At 41.0% G+C, this 18,419-nt stretch overlaps 1 protein-coding gene across 2 annotated transcripts in view; it reads right to left on the bottom strand.

Moving 5' to 3' along the window:
* Window positions 1-18,419, bottom strand: part of PSTPIP2 (proline-serine-threonine phosphatase interacting protein 2) — a 119,492-nt gene that overhangs the window by 35,616 nt on the left and 65,457 nt on the right. For both annotated transcript variants that reach the window (XR_012513110.1, XM_003924700.4), the window contains exons 6-9: window positions 14,457-14,519; window positions 3,940-4,038; window positions 3,302-3,347; window positions 2,257-2,336 (exon numbers count right to left, since the gene is read on the bottom strand). Coding sequence is in view for 1 of the 2 variants with exons in the window: in XM_003924700.4 (XP_003924749.1) it covers window positions 2,257-2,336; window positions 3,302-3,347; window positions 3,940-4,038; window positions 14,457-14,519 (288 nt within the window). In the remaining variant the exon portion in view is untranslated. The remainder of the gene's footprint in view (window positions 1-2,256; window positions 2,337-3,301; window positions 3,348-3,939; window positions 4,039-14,456; window positions 14,520-18,419) is intronic.

Genomic DNA, 18,419 nt, shown 5'->3' with positions numbered 1-18,419 from the left:
CCCCACCCAGACTTTATGCAGGTTTTTACACTATATATGTATCCATAAGACATATATGATATTGCTTTACATGTTTTTAAAACCTTATTTTAAAATGGCCTCATTCCAGGCTTTCCCCTAAGAGTGTGGAGTTAAAGAGATAAAACAGAAAACAGTGTTTTAAGAGAAGCATACTGACCCACAGTATCAGATAACAAAGACAGGTCAAATAAGATTAGAAACAGCAAAGCCCCACTGGCTCTTGTATCAAGGGATTGCTGGTGCCCTCCAAGAGAGCAGCTGCAGGGAAGCAAATCCCAGATGCCACAGGCTGGGGCAGACGGGATAAAATGGACTTGAAGACAACTCCTTCAAAAAGCGTGGCTGTGAAGAAGGGTGGAGTTGGTAGGGGGTCATAGATAGAAGGCAAGAACTGCTGGGTTTTTGTTGTTGTTGTTGTTGTTGAGATGGAGTCTCACTCTGTTGCCCAGGATAGAGTGCAGTGGCACGATCTCCGCTCACTGCAAACTCTACCTCCCAGGTTCAAGTAATTCTCCCACCTCAGCCTCCCAAGTAGCTGAGATTACAGGTGCCACCATCACGCCTTACTAATTTTTATATTTTTAATAGGGACAGGGTTTTACTATGTTGGCCAGGCTGGTCTTGAACTCCTGACCTCAGGTGATCTGCCTACCTTGGCCTCCCAAAGTGCTGGGATTACAGGCATGAGCCACCGTGCCCAGCTGAACTGGTGAGTTTTTAAGCTAGGAAAGAGCTGAGTCTGTGTACAAGGAAACAGAAATTCACAAGTTCTGTATGCCCAAGAAGGTGGGGAAAGGCTAGCTGGATGAGAAAGACTTGAATGAGGAATAGCCCCTTTTCCATGCTAAGAGGGAAAAAGGAGTGGGGCAAGCGTGTCTGTCAATGATTCTCATACTTGAATTCACATCAGAATCACTTGGAAGGCTTATAAACACGGAGATTGCTGGGCTCTACCCCCAGAGTTTCTGATTAAGTAGCTCTGGATTGGTGTGAGAACCTGCATTTCTAACAAGTTCCCAGGTGATGCTGATGCTACCGGTCATAGGACCTCACTTTGAGAACCACTGGACGAAAATGTGTAGGCAGGGTGACAGAAACTTAAGTTTCTTTAAAAAGCTTCCAAGTTATGTTTTTTTATTTTCTCTTGGAAATTGTGAGGTCATTTGTGGCAAATGCAAGGGAGCAGTGGTAAAATTGAAGGTATGAGGATAGTTAAAAAATAAAACCTCCAGCCATGCATGTTGGCTCATGCCTCTAATCCCAACAACTCAGGAGGCCGAGGTGGAAGGATTGCTTGAGACCAGCCTGGGCAATATAGCAAGACCCTGTCTCTTTAAAAAATAAAACAAATAATAAATAATTAATGAGGCATGGTGGCACACACCTGTAGTCCCATCTACTTCATTTAAGCTGAGCGCTTTAAGGCTGCAGTGAGCTCTGATCATGCCACTGCCCTCCAGCCTGGGTGATAGAGTGAAACAAAAACTGAACAAACCAACCTCCAAAGCCTGCTTACTTGCTGTCAGCATTCCCTTTAGAACCTTTCGAGTACGGGCCAGGCTCTCCAAAGGTAATTACTTAATCAACCATTTGCTGATTCAGCTATGCCTGTGCTAACCCAACATTAGACTAAAGCTTTGAAGAGTTGGACAGCATGGCCAGGATGGGAATAAGGCAGACAAGGTTTGGGAAAAACTATTCCAGTTCCTTCCATTCTTCACTTAAATTTCTGATTTCTGTCTTCCTTTTTTTTTTTTTTCTGGAGACAGAGCCTTGCCCTGTCACCCAGGCTGGAATGCAATGGCACAATTTTGGATCACTGCAACCTCCCCCTCCCAGGTTCAAGAAATTCTCCTGCCTCAGAGTCTCGAGTAGCTGGGATTACAGGTGTGTGCCACCATGCCGGGCTAATTTTTGTATTTTTAGTAGAGATGGGGTTTCACCATGTTGGTCAGGCTGGTCTTGAACTCCTGACCTCAGGTAATCCACCCGCCTTGGCCTCCCAAAGTGCTGGGATTATAGGCATGAGCCACCAGATCCAGCCAAATTTTTGCTTTCTAATTTGCCCTCAAGCTCTGTAACTCTCTGAGAATCGGGACAGATCATTTCTACAAAAGTAGACTCTCCAGGTTCTGGACAGACAGCTCACCCCCCACTCCCTACTGTCCCATCCCCACCCCCCATCCTCCTCATCCCCATCCCCCCGCAGCAGCTTCTGGGTTACCCTACGCGTACCTCACAGGCCTTGATGTGCTCACTCTGCCACTCTTCTCGGACCTTATCCAGGGTGCTGACATGCAGCATATATGCTTTGTCTGCAACAGAAGGGAGAGACCTGGGTCAGAAACTAGACAGGAAGGTGGCTCCCAGATACATCCACAGGCTCATCTGAGATGGCAACAGAAATTCACTGGAGTTGTGCTGAGCTCACAAGGCCCCCAGGACTCTGAGCATTGGGAGTTATTGCATCTCTCACCCTCATTATATTTTGTGAAGCAAGTGAAGGAGGGTATCACTTTCTTTTTAAACACTGAACCAAACATTGAAAAAGAAATGTTCTAAGGAAGGAGAAGTGAAAGCTGATAAGAAACCTCAGCCAGAGTTTTCTTTGTCTCATCCCACCTCAGCATTTCCCATCACTTTTCATTTTCAGAATTGTCTGATGACGGATGCAGAGAAGAGAACTACCCTGAGCCCTAAAGGGGCACAAAGTCACTTTAGTTTCTAATTTAGAGGCTAAGATCTTACGTAATCACAGTTATGAGGGATATATCCTGCAGGATATTCTGAGAATTAAAAGCTTTTGCAAATGCCTGGTTTGGGTCTTAGATTTCAGTGATAACAAGGCCTTGAAGCTTGGCTGTTTCACAATAGATAAGGGCTACCAGGGCTGAAATGGGCTTTTACATAGATGCCCCGGTATATCAGAGGAAGCACCTGACTACAAAGCTGCTGTCACATGACTCCACCACCACCACTCATTCCCATGCAAGGCAGCAAGATCTAACCAGACAGAGGCCAGAAACGGCTGCTCATAGCTTCCTCCCACCTTCTGGGATTCTAACACACCCTCCCTTCTTCTCTCCTCTTCTTTCCTTTCCTCCCTTCCTTCCTCTCTCCCTTCTTTCCTCCCTTTCCCCTCCTGATATCCCTCTAATCCTGCTGTATATCCATATGTGCTCTGTTTAAAGTATATAAAACTCCCTTTCTCAGGGGCACATTTACGATCGTGTAAACTCCACCAGCAGCCCTCCCCCATTTGTAGGAACTACCTCCTCACCTGAGTCCTCAACTGCAGTCTTTGAAGTTGCCAGTTTCACAAAAAGCTGTGAAAACAAACAAATAAAAAAAAGAGCAAGTGTTGAGAATGCTAGGCAAAGCTTCCATAGGCAAAAGAGATTGAAAAGCATTAACTATGGAGAGACCAGGTCTAGTGCAAGACCTATGTACAATTCCCTCATGAGCAAATCATTCAGTGTGCCCTGCAGTCTTACCCATCTTGGAAAATATCCGTGAAGTATCTTGCCTAGTGTCTTCCTAAAGACACATGCCACCCTCTGGTTGCAGAAATCTTATCTCTAGATTTTACAAAGTTAAATTTGTAATCCACCCAAGCAAAAGGCAGCCTGACTCCAAAGAATACATGAGCCGAGTCTTCTAAGGAAAATGGAAATAACTGTGAAACTCCTCCAACCTCTTATCACCCCCACTCCCTCCCTCATGACTATGCTGCTATCGCTCTTGCCCCAACCCCCAAAAATGTGGCAGTGGTTTTTCAGGTTCAGAAGACCCCAAAATGTGAAGGAAGATACTCCTGAGGTTTAGGGTACAGGTTCATTTCTTACGAAGATTCATACTTGGCTCTAGCCTGATACAGGTAAATCTCGCATTTTTCAGGTTGTCAGCCCTCCCAGGTACCTTTTCCTGTTGCTTCTGGTTTACCAGGTTGGCACTCCGGTTGACGGCCTGTTCTGCCTCATCTTTGTCCCGGCATTTCTGCTTGTAGTTCTTCTTTGCCTTTGCCATTATGAACAAAGAGGACCAAAACAAATGAGCTGAATGTAACTTTGAAATGCAGCCCCCCTTGGTGCAGGAAGTCCAGCATGGACAGGGCCCTCTGATTAGCACTCTGATTGTCACTAAGCCATGGGCTCCCAGAGGGCAAATCCTCTTCTTATCAATCTTTGAAAGCTCACCCTCTCTCTCTAGCCCTTTTTCAAATTATGTAACAGTGGCAACCTGATCAAGGAAGTAATAGCTCCTATTTGGCAATAAAAAATACATGAGCTTTAAAAATGAACTGATACAAAAGATGGAATTTGAAATTGACAAAATTAAGGCTGGGCACCATGGCTCATGCCGATAATTCCAACACTTTCAGAGGCTGAAGTGGGTAGATTGCTTGAACCCAGGAGTTCAAGACCAGCCTGGGCAATGTGGTGAAACCCCATCCCTACAAAAAATACAAAACTTAGCTAGGCATGGTGGCACACACCTGTGGTCCCAGCTACTTGGGAGGCTGAGCTAGGACGGTCGCTTGTGCCCAGAAGTTCAAGGCTGCAGTGAGCTCTGATCATGCCACTGTACTCCAGCCTGGGTGAAAGAGTGAGACTCTATCTCAAAATAACACCAACAACAAAAATTAAAATATTTATGTAACTCTAAAATGTGTGGTCTAAAATTTATGAGATACTCATAATCCTCAGAATGTTATGTACAATCATTTGGTTATTTGGTACCAACTCACTCTAATTCTAACAAAGCCTCAATATTCTGATGTGCCTCAACACAGCATGTGAACAGCAGGCAGGGCACCAATGCCATCATTTATTTTGCTTAAAGATATCTGTGTCCCTTATTGATTGATTGATTGATTGATTGAGACAGAGTCTAGCTCTGTCACCCAAGCTGGAGTGCAGTGTCACGATCTCAGCTCACTGCAGCCTCTGACTCCCAGGTTCCAGTGATTCTCCTGCCTCAGCCTCACTAGTACCTGAGACTACAGGCTAGCGGCATCATGCCCAGTTAATTTTTGTATTTTTAGTAGAGACAGGGTTTCACTATGTTGGCCAAGCTGGTCTCGAACTCCAGACCTCAGGTGATCCCCCCGCCTCAGCCTCCCAAAGTGCTGGGATTACAAACGTGAGCCACCACGCCTGGCCAGTATTCCTTTTTTATTTAAAGAATTTTGTTTTATGTAGTTTAAAGGTAGCCATGGTCTATCCTGTGCTACCATTACCACCAGCATTATGGAAACAGTTCACAAACTACAACCATTAGTGAATCATAAAAATAAGTTTCTATTTCAACTATGAAAGCAAAGATTTTTTTCAACAGTAAAGCTGCTTTCTCTTAATTCCAGGAAGTGGGGAGAAAACCAACAAAGCTGTGACTCAAACAGTTAGCTAATAAATAAAAATTATGAGAAAGAATGCTTGACTAAGAATGAGGATACTCCTGCCTGGTTCCGGTTTCTCTGAGGATGTCTGCAAACCAGAGATTACGCACTGAAGGCAGAGGGCCTGGATTGGAATCCCAGCCCCACCATGGTCCATGTGTTTTTGCACAAATGAGTTAACCTCTCTGTGCCTCAGTTTCCTCATCTGTAAAGTGAAGATTCTATATATAATTTTATATATGCATGTATTTATTCTTAAATATATATTTTAAAAGTAGATAAAGCTAATACACATCTATAAACAAAATTGTGTTTATAAATGAAATTCAAACCCACAAAGCCAATAAAATTCAGGAGTTCAAGACCTAGGAGTTCACATGTATATTATTAGTAATTTACAAAGAAAAACGATGCCTCTGCAGAGATGGTTTGATCTCATCAAATATTTCATGTGCTTCTCCACATTTCTCAGCATCCTATGCAATTCAGTTAAGGTTAACCTTTCAGCAAACAAGATCACAATTCTCTTCCCATGCTCTACAGACGTAGAAATATAAGTTCATATTTTTTCATAATTGCAAGAACCTAAGATATTTATGCAACAATATTTATGTAACAATTCTTTTTATGCAACAATAAGTTGGAGACATTTCTCTGTATCAAGCATCATTCCTGCAGCTCAATAATTTTAATTTATTTGTTTTATATATGTATATAAACACACGTATTTGTTTTATATATGTATATACAGAATAATTTTCTTAACCAATCCTCTATTTGTGAACATTTATCTTATTTCACTTTTTCTGTACTTGAAAGCACTGGATCTTTTTTTTTTTTTTTTTTTTTTTTTTTTTTTTTTTTTGAGATGGAGTCTCGCTCTGTCGCCAGGCTGGAGTGCAGTGATACAATCTCAGCTCACTGCAACCTCCCCCTCCTGGGTTCAAGCGATTCTCCTGCCTCAGCCTCCCAAGTAGCTGGGAATACTGGCACCTGCCACCACAACTGGCTAATTTTTTTTTTTTTTGTATTTTAGTAGAGACAAGGTCTCAACATGTTGGCCAGGATGGTCTCGATCTCCTGACCTCATGATCCACCCATCTCAGCCTCCCAAAGTGCTAGGATTACAGATGTGAGCCACTGCACCTGGCCTCATTTTTTTATAACAAAAAAAATTCTGATTTTCTTTTGAGTAGTGCAAATTTATCTATACAGGACATATTCCTAGAAGTGTAGTTCTCTGGCAAAAGAGTATAAATACATCAGACTTCCCCCCAAAATGATTGCACCAATTTATACTACTACCAAGAATGTATAAGAATATCTGTGTTTTCCTCACACTGTCACCAACACCAAGCTTAGTCGGTATTTTTAATCTTTTCTAACTCTGAAGTGAAAATGTTAGCATATCGTTATTTTATTTGCATGTCTTTCAGGGGTATATCCTTTCTACTACATGTCTTTTACCTACTTTTCCATTGGAGCATTCCTTATTTTTGGTTTGTAAGAGCTCAGTATATCAGGAATACCAACCAGCTATAAGTTACATAATACACTTACAAAGATTTTTCCCAATTTGTCATCTATCATGGAACTATGTATAAGGTAATAATATTTTTCTTTCACTGTAAAGAAGTCTTATCTTTTAATATTGTCAGAGTTATCAATTTTTCTCTATTCTCCTCTATTTTTTAATGTAGCAATTTTTCTCTGTTGCAACAGTCTTCAAAATTGTCTTTTTAAAGGTTACATAATTTATCCTTCTGCAAGTATTGGTTATAAAATAATTTATAATTTTCATTATTATAAGTAGGGCACATGTTCGTGCTTTGTTTTTCTTGATTTTGGATGATTCCTGAAGATAGAGTCAGATTCTTGGCATAAGACTGATGAGCTATGATCACATTTATGACTCCACAAAATACTGCAAAAATACCTTTTAAAAAAACTTCTGGGGCTGGGCAAGGTGGCTTAAGCCTGTAATTCCAGCACTTTGGGAGGCAGGCGGATCACCTGAGGTTGGAGTTCAAGACCAGCCTGACCGACATGGAGAAACCTCATCTCTACTAAAAATACAAAATTAGCTGGGTGTGGTGCCTGTAATCCCAGCTACTCAGAAGGCTGAGGCAAGAGAATCGCTTGAACCCAGGAGGCGAAGGTTGCGGTGAGCTGAGATCACACCATTGTACTCCAGCCTGGGTAACAAGAGCAAAACTCCATCTGAAAAAGAAAAAAAAAAAACTTCTGGGAAGATGGAACAGGTGTACTTTTGCCCATTCCTCCACATTAGCACAAGTAAAAACCCTACATAGTATATGTAAAACAAACATAAGAAAACGCTGGGCCAGGCAAAGTAGCTCATGCCTGTAATCCCAGCACTTTGGGAGGCCAGGGTGGGCAGATCACCTGAGGTCTGGAGATCGAGACCAGCCTGACCAACACGGAGAAACCTCATCTCTATTAAAAATACAAAATTAGGCCGGGCGCGGTGGCTCATGCCTGTAATCCCAGCACTTTGGGAGGCTGAGGCGGGCGGATCACGAGGTCAAGAGATCAAGACCACCCTGGTCAACATGGTGAAACCCCGTCTCTACTAAAAATACAAAAAGTTAGCTGGGCATGGTGGCGCGTGCCTGTAATCCCAGCTACTCAGGAGGCTGAGGCAGGAGAATTGCCTGAACCCAGGAGGCGGAGTTTGTGATGAGTGGAGATCGCACCATTGCACTCCAGCCTGGGTAACAAGAGCGAAACTCCATCTCAAAAAAAAAAAAAAAAAAAAAATACAAAATTAGCCAAGAGTGGTGGCGCATGCCTGTGATCTCAGCTACTTGGGAGGCTAAGGCAAGAGAATTGCTTGAACCTGGGAAGCAGAAGTTGCAGTGAGTCAAGTTCCTACCATTGCACTTCAGCCTGGGCAATAAGAGCAAAACTCCATCTCATTAAAAAAAAAAAAAAAAAAAAAAAAAAAAATTCTGAAAGGTGGAGAGAAGAGGGCACACTGGCTAGTGACCCTGGACTCAAACAGCAACCTGACAAGCAGTTCCCTGGATTTTCTTTTTGCCTCATTTATCACAGACTGAGTGCCAAAGAAGCCCGGAAATACCAATGGTCATAGACAAAAATAGAAAAAAAAAAGCCTCAAGAAAAATCTGTTTTCCTAACCAAAAGCCCAGTAAGGGGGCAGCCTGGCAGGACAGAAACTTTAGAAAATAACCATTCTACTGCAGCGAAACACCACATAAAAAAAAAAACTGGGGCCCCCACCACTACACACCATCAAAGGCCAAGTGGAAAGTGTAAACTCTCACCACACCAGACTGTAGAGAGCACCCAATTTCCCTGCCAAGATGGCATCAGAGAACAAACAGGGAACCAACACTTTCCCTCCCAGCAGGAGGTAACAAAGCCTCCTCTACACAGTGTCAGTGTGAACCATGTGGGGAACCCTGACTTCCACCTGTACCAGGAAATAATGATATACACCCTCTCCTTGCTGTGGTTGTGTCCAAGGAGGTCTAATGGAGAGTGAGAACTTTAACCACGTTCCAGTACTAACTAGGTCACACACACTCTGTGGTGTCAGTGGAGACCAAGAGCAGGGAACCTGGGCTTTCACACTCACATGGCAGTAATAAGATGATGCCTCATTTTCCCCTGCTGGAGTGGTGTCCAGAGGAAGCTGACTAAAACAGAAGACTTAAATACAATCCAGAGTCTTGTGACACAATACCAAAAATCCCCCCAAAATCAATCAAATATCACTCTTCATACCAGAAAGCTAAGAAACTGCATAAAAAAAACAAAAAGGCAATCAACAGATGCCAAATCTAGAAAACAGAGATGTTGGAATTATATGACAAAGATTTTACAGCATTCATCATAAAAATATTCAGCAAGCAATTACAAACACACTTTTTTTTTAGATGGGGGGGGTCTCACTATGTTGTCCAGGCTGGCCTTGAATTCCTGGGCTCAAGTGATTCTCCCCCTCAGCCTCCCGAATAGCTCGAATTGTAGGCATGTGCCCCTATACTTGATTCACACTTGAAACAAATGAAAGAAACAAAGAAAGGACCAGCAAAGAAATAGAAGAGCTCAGCAAAGAAATAGAAGATACAAAGAAAAACCAAACGGTAATTTTAGAACTGAAAAATACAACAACCAAAATTTTAGAAAACCTAATATAGAGGCTTAAGAAGAGAATCGAAAGGCAGAAGAAAGAATTAGGTTAACTGGAAGACAGAATAATGGAAATTACCAGACATGAACAACAGAGAGAAAATGGCTGAAAAAAATTAACAGAGCCTCAGGGACTTTTGCACTATAAGAAAAGATATAACACTAATGTCTCTGTGATACTAGAAGGTGAGGAGAAGAGGAAAAGTGGGCTGAAAAAGCCCACCTTTAAGTCCTTATTTGAAGAAATAATGGCTGAAAATTCTCCAAATTCAGTAAAAGACATAGTAAACCTACAAATTCAAGAGGTTGATTAAGCTGTAAGCAAGATAAACCCAAAGGAATCCATACCAAGACATACAGTCAAATTTCTGAAAGCTAAAAGAGACGGAAATGACACCTAACCTAAAAGGGAAACCTAAAAGGGAAAACCAATGACAGCAGATTTCCTATTGGAAACCATGGAGACCATGAGGAAGTGGCTCAACATATTGCAAACACTAAAAGAAAATAACTGTTAACACACAACCCTATATCCAGTGAAAATATCTTCTAAAAATGAAGAGGATGATAGCATGATATGGTGACTATAGTCAATAATAACTTAATTGCATATTTTTAAATAAAGAATGTAATTGGATCATTTGTAACTCAAAGGATAAATGCTTGAAGGGATGGATGCCCCATTCTCCATGGTGTGCTTATTTCACATTGCCTGCCTGTAACAAAACATCTCATGTACCCCATAAATTTATAAACCTCCTATGTACCCATAAATGTATACCCCATAAATTTATAAACCTACTATATGCTCACAAATTTTTTTAATTAAAAAAGTAATGAAAGGGAGACAGAACATAGAATGGTGGTTGCTAAGGGCTGGGGAAAGAAGTTGAGAAGTTATTGTTTAATGGGCATCAAATTTCAGTTTTATAAGATAAAAAGAGTATGGAGATGGATGATGGTGGTTTCATAACTTTTTTTTTTTTAAGATGGAGTGTCACTCTGTCACCTAGACTGGAATGCAGTGGCACAATTTCAGCTCACTGCAGCCTCTGCCTCACAGATTCAAGCAATTCCCCTGCCTCAGCCTTCCAAGCAGCTGGCGCCCACCACCATGCCCAGCTAATTTTTGTATTTTATTAGACACAGGATTTTACTATGTTGGCCAGGCTGGTCTCAAACTTCTGACTTCAGGTGACCTGTTCGCCTCAGCCTCCTGAAAGTGCTGGGATTACAGGCTTGAGCCACTGTGCCCAGCCAGTTATACAATTTTATAAATGTATTTAATACCACTCAATTGAACACTTAGAGTGGTTACAATGGGAGAAAATATACAAACTATTCATCTGATAAGAGACTGATAATCCAGAATACACAAGAAACTCAAACAACTCAACAGCAAAGAAAAAAACAAACAATTGGATTTAAAAATGAGCAATGGATCTGAGTAGACATTTCTCAAAAGAAGACATACAAATGGTAAACAAATATATTTTTTAATGCTCAACATCACTAATCATCAGATATCTACTACTCAAAACCAAACCACAATGAGATACCATCTCACCCCAGTTAGAATGGCTCTTATCAAAAAGACAAAAAATAACAAATGTTGACAAGGATTTAGAGATAAAGGAGCTCTTACACACTGTTGGTTGGAATGTTAATTAGTACAGCCACTAAGAAGAGCCGTATGGAGATTTCTCTACGAGATTTCTTTTTTTTTTTTTTTTTTTTTTTTTTTTTTGAGACTGAGTTTCGCTCTTGTTACCCAGGCTGGAGTGCAATGGCGCGATCTCGGCTCACCGCAACCTCCACCTCCTGGGTTCAGGCAATTCTCCTGCCTCAGCCTCCTGAGTAGCTGGGATTACAGGCACGCGCCAGCATGCCCAGCTAGTTTTTTGTATTTTTAGTAGAGACGGGGTTTCACCATGTTGACCAGGATGGTCTCGATCTCTCGACCTTGTGATCCACCCGCCTCGGCCTCCCAAAGTGCTGGGATTACAGGCTTAAACACCACAAATAGAACTGATATATGATCTAGCAGTCCCACTACCAGGTATTTATCCCAAGGAAAGGAAATCAGTATATCAAAGGGATACTTGCACCCCCATGTTTATTGAAGCACTATACGCAGTAGACAAATATGGAATCAGCCTAAATGTACATCAACAGATAAATAGATAAAGAAAATTGGCATATATACACAATGGAATACTATTCTACCATAAAAAGAATGAAATCCTGTCATTAGTATCAACATGGATAAGCCTGGAAGACATTATGTTAAGTGAAGATAGATAAATACCGTATGTTCTCATTCATATGTAGGAGCAAAAACATAATTGAACTCATAGAAGTAGACAGTAGAATTATGGTATCAGAAATTGGGACAGGGATGAGGGAAGAGGGGGGAATTTGGTTAACAGATATAAAATTATGGCTAGATAGGAGAAATGCCTTTTGGTGTTCTGAAGCACTATATGGTGGAAATGGTCAATCATTTGATGTAATTTATTTTGTATTTTCCAAAAGCTAGAAGAGAGGATATTAAATATTCACAATACAAAGAAATGATAAATGTTTGAGGTGGTTATTATGTTAATTACCCTGATTTGATCATTACGCATTATATACACATAATGAAATATCATTCTGTATCTCATAAATTTGTACAATTATTACATGTCGACTAAAAAAAAGAAAAAATGAGACAACTAGAATTAAAGTTTTTAAAATAATCGAGATGGTAAATGTTATGTGTATTTCATTACAATTTTTAAAAATTAGATTTTAAAATGACAGGGAAATCAAGACATTTTCAGTTGAAATAATTACGAGTATTTGTTACTCGCAGGTCTCTCCTGAAGTGACAGGAAGTTCTGAACAAAAGGAAACTAAGAAACCCTGGAATATTTGAAGAAAAAAACGAACATGGCAAGCAAAAAAAAAGAAGGGACAAATATAATAATCTCTCTTTCTTCTCTGAATTTTCTAAATTATTTTTGACAGCTGAAGCAAAAATTGTAACACTGATATGGCTGATACAGCTCTAAAGATGTGTAAAAGAAATAGGTAAGAAAGTTATATACTTATATGGAGTCACATATGTTCACATATATATGTGTGTGTGTGTGTGTATATATATACACACACATATATATATATATATTTATTTATTTTTTGAGATGTAGTCCTGCTCTGTCGTCCAAGTTGGAGGGCAGTGGTGCAATCTCGGCCCACTGCAACCTCTGCCTCCTCAGTTCAAGCAATTCTCTTGCCTCAGCCACCCAAATAACTGGAATTACAAGCACATGCCACCATGTATTTTTAGTAGAGATGGGGTTTTACCACGTTGGGCAGGTCGGCCTCGAACTCCTGACATCAGGTGATCCGCCCGCCTCAGCATCCCAAAGTGCTGGGATTACAAGAGTGAGCCACCATATCCGGCCGGAAAGTTATATTTTGATATTTTGATAAGCCTTTCTCTGTAATTATAAAAAAGCTTGCCCCAGATTGTTTAAAATATAAAAGTTCTGGGAAAAGTCATCTATCAACCAACACAATTTCTGTATTACACTGACATCATTCCCCATTTATCAATTGCTTTTGAGGGATTTCTGCATCAAAGAGAAAAAGAATGCAGCAGAACAGATTGCATATGCTATCAACACTGGTGGCACTTCCCTACTACGTCCTGCCTATAGAATGTCATGATGATACTTCTGTATCAAGATGGAGTCATCTATGTTCTAACAACAGTTTGTTGTATCCAGAGTCAACAGATTCATAAAAGCTAGGGAGATATTTCTAGCAACTTGTCTGATCTCTGTCTTGCCAAGCATTTTTTAAATAAATTACTTAGAGGAAAGGTCTTTATAATTTTCAGATATCTTAAGACAGAAAGGGATCATTCAATAAAATAGGTAAGCAATCAAGATTCAAAATAGTAACAGGGTAAAACTGCAAATTCAACAAGATAAAGGGTATTACACACTTTATATGCTTTTGTATCTTGGCCTAAAATATTTAAACTGACTTGCTCTATTTTCCCAGGTTACCAGGAAGATAACCCCATTGTATTTCCACTATCTAGTGTCACTTTCAATCTTTCCAAGGCCTTAAAAAAAAGAGAAACCTTATATGTTGTTGGTGGGAGTATAAATTAGTTCAACCATTGTGGAAAGCAGTATGGAGATTCCTCAAAGAGCTATAAGCAGAACTACCGTTTGACCCAGCAATCCCATTACTGGGTATAGACCCAGAGGAATATAAAGCATTCTACCATAAAGACACATGCACGTTAATGTTTACTGCAGCACTGTTCACAATAGCAAAGACACGGAATCAACCTAAATGCCCACCAATGACAGTTTGGATAAAGAATATGTGGTACATATACAGCGTGGAATACTATGCAGACATAAAAAAGGATGAAATCATGTCTTGAGGAAACATGGATAGAGCTGGAGGCTATCACCCTTAGCAAACTAATGCAGACACAGAAAACCAAATACCATATGTTCTCACTTATAAGTGAAATCTAAATGATAAGAACTTATGAATATAAAAAAGGAAATAACAGACGCTGGGGTCTCCTTGAGAGGAAGGGTGAGAGGAGGGAGAGGAGCAGAAAAGATAACTACTGGGTGCTGAGCTTAATCTCTGGGTTATGTAATAATATGCACAACAACAAAAAAGAAAACCCAAACCATTTAAGGCTGTTTTCTCTAAGGCACTGTACTAATAAATAATAACATTTTTGAAATGTTATTTGAGTAGCAATATGCTCATACACAGCACAGGATTTCAGAAAATGTCACCATTATCCCAAAAAAGACAATAAAATGTGACTCACATCCATGGTTTTCTTGAATTGCAAGCTCTTTTGTTTATGGACAGCATCCATTATAAGCTCTGTCTGTAAAGAGATCATAAGCACTATTAATAAAAACAGAAATAATTATCAGTACCAGCTTATCTTGAGGGTTAAGTGTTCAAAATGATTACTCACATTTCACAAACTTCAGAAAAGAGAGACCAAACAATTAGCCCAAAGTCTTATTCTTAGCTAATAGTGGGCCCATCTTTGAACTTGGGCAGTCAAACACCAAAGCCTGAACTTTCAGACACCTTGGAGGCTCATTAATCACCTTAGAGCAGTCTCATCATATCATCTGGACTCAAGGAACTTTGGTTTCAAAAAGGAATTTTAAAACTTTTGTTAAAGTTCCATTTATATTTTAAAGGGGGTCTTTGTTCTGTAAGTATATATCACCCCAGTTAAATTCAGTACTTGTAAACATTCACTTCTGTAGCTCATCAGTGACACATCCATGACCTGGTCAATATGAAGAAAACAAGAGTTTGTAGGACAACTAAAAGAAGGTGTTCTTCTACTCTTTTATATTTTTTTTTAAGACAGTCTTGCTCTGTCACCTAGGCTGGAATGCAATGACGTGATCTCAGTTGACTGCAATCTCCAACTCCTGGCTTCAAGTGATTCTCCTGTTTCAATTCAGCCTCCCAAGTAGCTGAGATTACAGGCCTGTACCACCACACCCTGCTAATTTTTGTATTTTTAGTAGAGACGGGGTTTCACTGTGTTGGCCAGGCTGGTCTAGAACTCCTGACATCAGGTGATCCACCCACCTTGGCCTCCCAAAGTGCTGGGATTACAGGCATGAGCCACCTCCCCTGGCCCTGCTATTCTTTTTACCCCATCCAAGTGAGGTAAATGCCTCACTTGGGAGTAAACTCTATATTGTGGCTGTGATGTTAATATTTTGTTAGCCTAAATAATGGTGTTAATAATAAAGATGTACTTCCTAGACATTATCGTAGTAGCTTCATTTATCAAGCATTTACAAACTAAGCAGTTTTCACGCATCACAACTGTGTGAGTACTATCATTCCTATTTTCCTGATGGTACTGAAGTTGATTAGCGTACCCCAAAGTAACACAGCAAGTAATAGCTGAAATTTGAACCCAGGAACCCTGACTCCAGTGCCCTTGTTTCTCATTATTACCCTAGATTCTCATTATCCTTATGATAGCTCTATAAAACCAAACTGTAAAACAACTAAAAGATGCAATAATTCAAGATGAGCAATGACACTTTGTGCAAAAATGATACAATATTGAAAATAAAATTCAAATGTAGTTCCTTCCGGACACACAAAACTTAAGTTTTTGTCTGCTGCCATAACACACAAACATTGTTAGATGAATTTCGAAGATCTCTGGATGGAATGCTGAGAATAGTCTCACTTCAAATATGAACTTTGTGGAGTATATGAAATTCCCTTGGAAGAGCCTCAAAGGAGCCCTCAGAGAATCCAGCAGTCATCTTCCAGTCCAGGTGAAAGTGAAGTGCCAGGAACTGGTCATTTGCCTGTTAATGGCGAAGAGAATAGAGACACGGAGAACAGACAAGGTTCCAAGAGGAGCCTGGCATGGAAAGACACATGGCAGAGCCCTGGCACTGCAGGCAGGAACCTGCAGTCCACATGTATGACTGTGGCCCTCTGCCAGGAGGAGAAGCTGGGTTTATTTATTTAATAATGGTTCCCAATTTTCCCAGGCTACACAGAGCAGCTCAGTTAGCAATGCTGGTCTATTCCAAGATCTTTTCTAGACTGAATATACATACGGCCACTCTTGCAGTTGGGAGCTGCTACTACATTATATTTTGTGGCCCCAGCTAGGCCACCTTACCTGTGAGTTCTACGTAACACTTGCTTCAAACACCTCTCAGGTGGCTGCAACATTCTACCACCAGCCAAGCCTGTTCACCCCCTATCATTCCTCCCTCTGCCTTCATGGATTCCTGGCCTTTGAAACTTGGCAGGAATCTAGAAAACATCCATCCACCTCCCTAACCTGACAGGCATGGATCCTGGGGCCCAAGAGGTGAGACGCTTTGCTCAAGGTCACTCATGAGTTGTGGCAGAGACATCAGGTCCAGCTCTGTCTGTTACACTACCTGGACTTATGTGTCCTTGTGTCCATGTTCACTTATAGGGTGATCTATTTGTAGTGAACCCAGTGAGCCAAAGGTGCCCTTTCAGAGCTCCTCAGGGTAGTGTCTCTTCTGGGACTCAGACTTTCTGCTCAGACCAAATCCAATGGAAATGTGACTGTGTTTTATTACTGATAACACAGAGAAATGCAAAAACACAGCCATCTCTGCCATAGGGTGGGGAAAAGCAAGGGGGGGTGGGCAAGAGCAAGGGGGGGTAGGGAAGGAAGAAGAAACTTGCAAGTGACCCCTATAACCCTGAAATTACTAGAAATTACTAGAACAGCTGCTTCATGACCTATTTTTCTATCTACTCACACTCAAGCTGTATTCTACTTTTTATTTTTTTTTTTGAGACAGAGTCTCACTCTTGCCTAGGCTGGAGTACAGTGGCATGATCTCTGCCTACCCGCCACCCCGGGTTCAAGTGAGTCTCCTGCCTCAGCTTCCCAAGTAGCTGGGATTACAGACGTGTGCCATCACACCTGGATAATTTTCATATTTTTAATAGAAATGGGGTTTTGCCATGTTGGCCAAGCTGGTTTCAAACTCCTGACCTCAAGTGATCCACTCACCTCAGCAAAGTGCTAGGATTACAGTCATGAGCCACCATGCCAGCCTTAAGCTGTATTCTAAAAACTGGAAGCACAGACTCTGTAACCACAGAGGTACCTTTGTTTGGAGATGGCTCTCCACACAGGCAGCACAAAACTCTCCCATGACCATCCCGATCTTAGCTGAGGTGACAAAACCATATGAGCACCAAAGGATAGAGCAACTGATCATGTGTTGCTATTGTCACGCTAAGGACATTTATGGACTGGGGAAGAAACCTCATGACCCTCAAGCATCAAGATCGCTAAGAATGGCTCCTAAGACCTCTCCCTACCCTGCCAAACCCATGAGTGAGAGTCTCATTCCTCTATACAGCCTTTCACCCCACTGGTTTTAGCATCAATGTCCTTCTTCCCGGTTTACCCAAGCCCCCAGATGACATTAAGTGTCCCCACTGTGTGTTCAGATGGCATCTTCTTCTCCCGCATTATGCAAGGCACATCATACTTTACCATGATTCCTGGGTCATGTCTGTCTGTCCAGCCCTGCTCTCATGCTTAGTGAGAGAAGGATGACCATGTATGTCTTGATCACCACCTTCATAAAACATTAGTTTGGAGGGAGCACACCTTGAACTTCTGACCAGTCCTTCCAGGACCTGTACCTCCTGCACCCTCATTTACTTAAATAAATTTTTTAAAAAAACTGATAGCTTTCGTTAAGTAGAAATGGCTTAATTTCCAAGAAGTGAAAGACCAAAGCATGGGTCTGACCAGTGAAAAATGAGAAGTTAGCATTGACACATTCTCCAAAGTTTTATAATTCTGGTTTAAAAAAAAAGCTAGCTAAATAAGGAAGTAGTAAAACCCAGACTTCATTTCCACATAAGTTAATTACAATTTTATTCATAAACTTTGGACTTCTCAAAGAAAGCTGTGAAGGTTTTTCCCACTGTAGGACACACACAGAATAAACGGAACTTAGAGGGTGGCAGGGGACTGAGCACAGGCAACTTACACTATTGCTTCACAGAGTTCAGAGCAGGTTATTCTAGCTTAAAATAATTTGGTCTCTGTAGCTTATTAGGATGAGGAAGTTTCAGAAGCCTTGCAAAATTAACAAAACTCTCCGTGAAAAGCCTAGGGCTACCAAGGGCACTTAAAACATGCAAGAAAATGATTCTCCTCTCCTCTGAGGGGATATCATGTGTGCATAGACTCTGGTTGTCTAAAACATTTTTAATT

The sequence above is a fragment of the Saimiri boliviensis genome, chromosome 13 (assembly GCF_048565385.1).
Source record: "Saimiri boliviensis isolate mSaiBol1 chromosome 13, mSaiBol1.pri, whole genome shotgun sequence".
Taxonomy (NCBI): Eukaryota; Metazoa; Chordata; class Mammalia; order Primates; family Cebidae; genus Saimiri; species Saimiri boliviensis.
The sequence above is the reverse complement of the archived record's forward strand: the minus strand, read 5'-3'. Positions and strand labels throughout refer to the sequence as shown.